Here is an 8,300-nt window from a genome sequence, read left to right as displayed (position 1 = left end):
AGCACTAATTCTGAAGTCAGAAAATATGGTCCAGATAATGCCCTCACCTCTCACTAGCTATGCAACCTTGGTTACATTTCCAAAACACTATGACAATCAGTTTCTTTATATTTAAAATAAAGTGACTTGTAGAATTATTCCAGTGCCTGGAATGAGGTAGGTGCTTAAGAAAGTTTTCTATTAAAAATAACAATTATAGGGACCAGCAGGTGGTATGGTTGTTAAGGCAATGGACACCCACATGGCTAACCATTGTTCAAACCCCAGACCTAGTGGCTTGCCACTCTCTCTTTCTCTCTCTCTCTCTCTCTCATGCATGTGTCCTATAGAAAATTAAAATACTAATAATGAATAAAATTAAATATATAATATTTTAAAATAACAATTATAAAGGGAAGTGAAGAATAAAGAGAAGCCTATTTCATAGGAAAGAATTATTTGTAAAGAGAGAAGAGGCTTGGGGAGATCTTGCATTAATGAAGTATCTATCATTTGAACTCTTTGTTCAGTACATTTTTAAAAGTTAGGTGCTTATATGGTGAGTAAATGGGTAAGTACAAAAAACAAGTTCCTCCAGATCCTGGAAATAGAGTAGGCAAAATAACCACTAACTAAAAAAATCTACATCTGTTTTTTTGTTTTTTGTTTTGTTTTTGTTTTTGTTTTTTAGGCTTCCCAGCTTTCAGATGCAGCTCATATTAATACCTGATAAATGGAAAACAAAAACAATGTGACAGAATTCATCCTTTTGGGTATTACAGAGAACCCAGAGCTGAGGAAAATATTTTCTGCTGTGTTTCTAATCATGTATGTTGCTACACTTTTGGGAAACTTACTCATTATAGTAACCTTAATCACAAGTCAGAAACTACGATCACCTATGTACTTTTTTCTTACCTTCTTGTCCATTTTGGATGTCACTTACTCTTCCGTTATCGCCCCCAAGGTGATTGTGGACTCGCTATCTGACAGCACAACCATCTCCCTGGAAGGCTGCATGACCCAACTCTTTGCAGAGCATTTCTTTGGCGGCGTGGGCATCATCCTGCTCATCGTGATGGCCTATGACCGCTACATGGCCATCTGTAAGCCCCTGCACTACACAGCCATCATGAGCCCTCGGGTGTGCTGCCTAATGGTGGGAGGGGCCTGGGTGGGGGGATCCCTGCATGCGACAATACAGCTTCTCTTCATGTACCAAATTCCTTTCTGTGGCCCCAATGTCATTGATCACTTTATATGCGATTTGTTTCAGTTGCTAACACTTGCCTGCATGGACACCCATATCCTGGGTCTTTTAGTCATCCTCAACAGTGGGGTGATGTGTATAGCTATCTTCTTTATCCTAATTGTGTCTTATGTGATCATCCTTTGTTCCCTGAAGTCTTACAGCTCTGAAGGGTGGCACAAAGTCCTCTCCACCTGTGGCTCCCACCTCACAGTGGTCATGTTGTTTTTTGTGCCATGTATTTTCTTATATGTGAGGCCTGTGGCTACCTACCCCATAGACAAGGCTATGGCTGTGTCTGATTCAATCATCACACCCATGTTAAACCCCTTGATCTACACTCTGAGGAATGCAGAAGTGAAAAATGCCATGAAGAAACTATGGATGAAACGAGATTATAGTTAGCAAGTAACTGTCTTACTGAGAATATGATGTATTTTCCATTAGAAATCATTATTTCAGAAATATCTTAGATATCATACTTTTCATTCTATACTGGCAGTCTATGGGTCCTTCACAAATATTAATCTGTTTTATAATCTGAGTATTTATAATGTGAAAATTGTGATACTTTTACATAGTCTACACTTCTTTGTTTCCTAGTCCCTTAGAAACTTTTGACTTGTCCTAGAACTTCCTTTTTATCTTGTCAATGCCTCCATCACTCCAAACATTTTTTAAAAAATAAGTATTATTTTATTTTACCGTTATAATTTTAAATGTGCTATATGGCTTATGAGCTTACCAGAAAAAGAGAGAGAAAACAAGTCACCAGGTCTGGAACTTGACCTATGGTCAGCCATGCGAGAATCTAGTGCCTTAACCACCAAACCAACTTCTCACCTCTTAAAACACTTAGTGAGTCTCTCATCTTCTTCACTGTGCATGAGTCCCATTGGTTATTTTTTTTTTTTTTTTTTTTTTTTTGGAGAGATTTTCACTGTAGGGCGCGTGCGCTCGCCAGACAGAGAGAGACATAGAGACAGAAAGCGAGAAATCACCCCCCAGGGGGGATGGTCACGCCGCAATCCCTTCTCCTCCATTCTCCTCTCGGGATCCTGGGCACGCACGCACACGCGCCCGGCGTGAGTTTTAAGCCACCGGGTCCGGGACACGAACCGCAGTCGACTACGTGGGAGTCCAGCGACATAGCCATTACGCTAACTGCTGGTTCCCAGTCCCATTGGTTTTTTCCATCTGTCCCAGAGCTATGAAAGTCTTTCTCACTTGAATATCAGTTCACCTTCCTCTCTGAAAATGAGTCCCATTTCTCTTCATATGGCTGTCCCACTGTTTCTCTTAACTTTTGGTCATAGATCTTAACCCATGACCAGACTAACTATAATTTCCTCAGAGAAGATTTCCCTTCTGACTCTATTCAAAGATTCTTCTTGTCCTGGGAACCAGCAGTTAGCTGTGCACAATCAATCAAAATGGTATTATATGGGTTTATCTATTACACTTTAGGGTCTAACCTAAGTATCTTTAAATAAAGTCTTGATTCTCAACTGTTAACTTCTTGTCAACTCACTCAAAGATTGACTTCTTAACAGTATCTGAACTTGAATGTTTAGTTTAATGAGATACATGAACAACAAACCAAGAATACCAAAATGATTATTTTAGTCACTGGTCAACATATCTCTCTGTATGAAGGAAAGTTTCTCTAGAAAGACCAATTTCCAACAAGTTTGTTGGATAAAGGTTGAATAGACCAAGGAGTAATATTGGTTATAACCTCAAATAACTATAGCTTGAAACATTCCTCTTAATGCAGAAGTGTGCCTTCTAGGTACTTCCATGCACTAGGACTTCCAAGCATGCTTTCTTGGGCATAATGATTTCTATAGAATCTTTGAGGGAGGAATAAACATCTGGAATATTTACATGAAACTCATATTCTTTATGGATAAACTTTCAAAGTACAAGTCCTATAGGTGGTAGGGCAGAAATTTCCAGTTTGTAACATCAGGCATCAACAATCCACCTTTGCCAACACCAAGAAATTTTGCTTTCTCTTTATACTTTGTTCTGTATTTTCAAGGTAGGAGTCTCACGTTGGTGGATATATCTTTTCTAATTGATTTATTATGACATTGCCTCTGATTTCTAAAAGTCAATTGTCCTTTTGTACATATTCTCTCATCCCTGGCATGCTAATTTTTATAATATAGCTCTCATAATGTTAAAATATTGTCACCATGTATCAGTAAAGATTAGAGAAGCCTTTGCTGACTTAAATTACAGAAGTATAGATGTCTATAAAACTAAATATGATAAACAATGATTAAGAAGATGAAAAATAAAAATGAAATTACACAGTAATTATGAGTCAATACAGTCAATATCCTTATTATAACCAGAATTGTTCTAATTTGAATAGATTTGAGTTACCTCTTCATACACATTCAAGAGGAAAATGAAAGGCAAAGTCTCTTTTTTTTTTTTTTTTTTGAAAGAGATATTGTTGCTATAAGGCTCATGTAGTGTCCAGAGAGACAGAGACAGAAAGTGAAAAATCACTTCCTAGGGATGATCACACCACAGTCCTATATCCTCCATTAGCCTCCCAGGATCTTGGGTTTGCAAGCACAAACACCAGGCCTGATTTTCAAGCCAGCAAGTCTGGGGCTCAAACAGCAGCTGCCCATGGGGAAGTCCAGTGACGTAACCACTACGTCAATTGCAGGTCCCATCATTTCCTATAAAAACTGCATGACGCAACTTTTTAGCACATATTGTTTGGTGATAATATCTTCATTCTTACATATGATCTATGACCTGTCACCATCTGTCAACCACTCTACTATGCCATCATAATGAATAGAGAAAGTTATAACAATTCTACCACCACGAGGAGAAAGATTTCTGCATTCCCTTGGCCCATGTCTTCTTACAATATTTTACCTTTCTTTGGTCCCAGTGAAACAGATCATTATTTCTGTGATAAGAATTATTTCTTGGAAGTGAAGCACACTGATACACGAGATAAGTATCTTAGTCATTGCCAATTCTAGCCTGATGGGACTGGTAATCTTTCTGGTTTTGATGGTTTCTACTGTATAATTTTGTAGAATGTGAAAGCATATTCTGCAGAAAGCCACAGCAAAACACTTTCTACCTGCAGTTCCCGAGCCACAGTTGTGATCCTGGATTTTGCACCCGTCACTTTTATTTGCATTAGACCTGTCACAACTTTGCTGGAAGACAGTGTTTGTACTCTTCTATAGAATCATTGCCCCAGTACTCAGGCCTCTAATAGGCATATCTAGAAACAGATGAAAAATGCTATAAGAAAAAAAAAAAAGGTGCAATCAAATCTTTTTGTAAAGTATGAACCAACATTTTGAAAATCATTATTTAATATCTTCTCATACACCCTCTTTCTTTGTATCCTTTCTGATATTAAGAGTATTAGATTTTCTAGCATCCAAGTTTTGAATAATAGCTGCCCATCACTGATGCTTTTTCTCCATTCTCTTTCTTTGAGTTATTTCTCTTCCTTTAATTCTGAATTTTTAAGTTTCATAAAAACAAGAGTCATGCCATATTTACTTTATTGCTATTTTCCTAGTATAGAAGAATTAAGAACATGGCATATATTAAGAATTAAATAAATATTTTAAAAATATTATATTACTATCTTAGCAAATAATTCTACTTAACCTTATAGGAATCACCCTCTTCATTTCATGATTAATTGGAGAATAAACTTCACCATTTTGTTGACATACAGTATATACCTTTGCACATATTTCTCTATTTTAATATATTGTGAATCAGTCAGCCATGACATTGGACAAGAAATAATTGTATCCTGGATTTTATCAGCCAGCACTGATATATAGATATCAGAAAATATGGTTCTGAGTCAATTTCATTATGTTTACTTACATATTGCTTTTCCAGTCTTCCAATCTGAATATATGGTAACCCTGTTCACAAACTCTGTTTTTCCTGCAAAAACAGTCAATTTATATTCAACTAATAAAATCACACACACATGAAAACACACAAAATGCACTCCAACTGGGACATATTACTAAAATCCAAATTTTCCTTTGGTTCTTTTGGTGATGCTAATAAAGGTTGTAAAGAAAAGAGAATGACATTTTATATACCTTTTCACTTTAATTTTTTAAAAATTTTGGCAGAGACCTGTACACTTGCCAAAGAGAGGCAGAGAGAGTGAGAGAGACAGAGAAGATGAGAAAGCACCCTCTATGAGGGACGGTTATCCTGCAAGTCCTTCTTCTCCATTTTTTCTTTCAGGACTTTGGGCATGCATGTGCACAGTCCCAGTGTGTTTCTCAAGTCACCAGGTCCAGGACTTGAATCACACAGTTGGCCACGAGGAACCAGCTGTCTCAACCACCATGCAATAGGTGGGTCCTAAAATCTCCTATCTCAAGCTATTTTGCACTTTATTCATATCACGAATCTCTACAACTCTCATAATATTAAATTGTCAGTAATAAAGTTAATCGAATTATTCTGAATTATAGACAAGTAGTTTTTTGCATTGTTTAGTTTGTTTTGTTTTTCAGCTTCATTCAGAATCTGTATCTATAGTGCTAAGACCTAGATACAGGTCAGATAGGTGATTCACAATTATATCTGCCTTTATTTTGGGTGATATCTGTAATGTACAGATGTTGTTGTAAGAGAGTCACATCTTGGAGGCATCGTATTCTAATGTTCATACTGAGATAAGTATTGTTGTGGATAAAATTATATAAAGCTACACAGCTAATAATAAAAAAATTCAAATTAATGTCTATTTTGCCTCAGGCATTATTTTCTAGGGAATACAAAATAAAATAAAAATTGCTAAGGATACCTAAAAACATTCTTGTTATTACAAGGATTAACAGAAATATTTTTACAGTGAGTTAAGCTTTAAAAATATCACAAGGGACCAGCAGGTGTCATGGTGGTTAAGATGCTGGACTCCCAAGTGGGTGACCATGATTCAAGTCCCAGACCTGCCCACTTGCTTTCTCACTTTCCCTCTCTCGCTTTCTCTCTCTGATCAAATTTTAAAAACGATAATAAATAAAATTAGGGACCAGCAGTTGGCATAATGGCTATTGCTGGACTCCCATGTAGTCGACTGCGGTTCGAGTCCTGACTCAGTTGCATAAACTCACCACGGGTACATCTGCGTGCATGCCCAAGGCCCTGAGAGAAGAATAGAGGAGAAGGATTGTGGTGTGGTCATCCCCCCCAGGTGGTGATTTCTCACTTTCTGTCTCTCTGTCACTCTCTTTGTCTTCTGACAAGCACACACGCTCTATAGCAAAAAAAAAAAAAAAAAAAAAACGAACAAACAAAAACCCCGAGAGTATAGTATATGCCTATGTAGTTTGGATGGTGAAATGGCTATTTACACAGACACAATATCAGTTGATTGTCTTTTCTTTCAATATGAATTGAGAAAACTATGGTTTTATATTTTGCTATTTCAGGGAATTTGCCTTTGAAGTTAAATTTCACATAATTAGACTGATGAGCCTATTTCTGAAAGAAACGTTGTATTCCACATGTGAAAATAAATGCCTAAAACTTCCTACAGGAAAATTAATATTTACTGAGCCCTAGTCGAAGATGAAGTAAAGAACTGTATTTGCTCAAGGGTAAGTTAAGAACTTTAACACATTGAAAGATGTTAGAGGAAGAGCAACCTGCAGGCACAGAAGGCTTAACCTAGAGGACAGGAACCATTTCTCTCTACTTGGCCTCCAAGAGCAAAGAGTAATAAAGGCAGTGAAAAGCCAGTGATGGTAAAAATACAAACAATCACACATGCAAATTATTTCAGCATCTATCTACCTGACCTTGTATCCTATAGCTCTAAGTCTTCTTTACCAAATAATCAGTTGGTCTTTGTATGCTGGTCAACCACTGTCACCATCCCTAAATGAGGAAAACTCATGGAACTAAGAAGAAAATCACAATGTAGAGCCCAGACCCACAGTATATATAGTATGCTGCTCTGAAAAGCAAGTCACTATGGAATTTGTTTGTAAAATGTTGATAATATATTTTGAAATATATATATATATGCATATATATATATATTAGTAGAATGAATGAAAGAAAGGGAGAGAGTGAAAAGAGCAGAAATTATACTGCCAACAGTTGTGTTTGAAGTATATACTAATTACACCGAATGGAAATTTAAAAATTTGATTCCAAATATAAAAATATTTAAGTAATTCAATAAACAAGAACAAAATTACCAAAAAAGACATCCTTTTCACATTTATTTATTTATTTAAATTTTTTTAGAGAGTTTTTTACTATAGGGCACGTGAGCTCACCAGAGAGACAGAAAGGGAGAAATACCCACCTTCCAGGGAGAATGACTGTACCAAAATCTTTTTTTCCTCCATTCTCCTTTCAGGATCTTGGGAATCTGTGTACCATTCACCTGTCATGATATTTTTTTTGGAGAGGTCTTTGCTATAGGGCACATTCGCTCGCCAGACAGAGAGAGACAGAGAGACAGAAAACGAGAAATCACCCCCCAGGGGAATAGCCACGCTGCAATCCCTTCTCCTCCATTCTGCTCTTGGGATCTTGGGCACGCACGGACACATGCCTGGCGTGATCTTGGGCATGCACAGACACATGCCCGGAGTGAGTTTTAAGCCACCGGGTCTGGGACGTGAACCGCGGTCGACTACGTGGGAGTCCAGCGACATAGCCATTATGCTAACTTCTGGTCCCACCTGGCGTGATTTTTAAGATGCCAGGTCTGGGACTCAAACTGCAGTAGATTCCATGGGACTCCACCAACATAACATTACGCCAAATGCTGGTCCCTATTTATTTATTTATTAAGAGAGAGAGAGAGATAGGCTTCCCAAAGGTCCCTCTTATCACTGTCCACCCCTAATCTCAGCCAGCCCAGATCGTGGGCATGTGCATGTGTCTGCCTTCCCAGGGCAACCTCAGGACCTTTCTTACGAAGGTTCAATTGAGTTACTTGTACACTACTGTCTGCCCCTAGAAAACCCTTTTCTTCCTTTTTTTTTTTTTTTGAGAGAGCTTTTTCACTGTAGGGTCC

The 8,300-nt window shown here is 37.6% G+C and overlaps 1 protein-coding gene across 1 annotated transcript; it reads left to right on the top strand.

The window, feature by feature from the left end:
- The first annotated feature begins 711 nt into the window (after positions 1 to 711).
- Positions 712 to 1,633, top strand: LOC102497877 (olfactory receptor 4C6). Its single transcript, XM_006157918.2, has one exon. It carries the CDS (start codon positions 713 to 715, stop codon positions 1,631 to 1,633), a length of 921 nt encoding a protein of 306 aa, XP_006157980.1. The 5' UTR covers position 712.
- The last annotated feature ends 6,667 nt before the right edge of the window (positions 1,634 to 8,300 follow it).

This window comes from Tupaia chinensis, unplaced genomic scaffold (assembly GCF_000334495.1).
Source record: "Tupaia chinensis unplaced genomic scaffold, TupChi_1.0 Scaffold000564_1, whole genome shotgun sequence".
Taxonomy (NCBI): domain Eukaryota; kingdom Metazoa; phylum Chordata; class Mammalia; order Scandentia; family Tupaiidae; genus Tupaia; species Tupaia belangeri.
This window is presented reverse-complemented; position numbering and strand designations above follow the sequence as displayed.

What these genes read in the sequence shown, in the direction of transcription:
- LOC102497877 (XM_006157918.2), top strand. Translation starts at nt 713, where the DNA reads ATGGAAAACAAAAACAATGTGACAGAATTCATCCTTTTGGGTATTACA.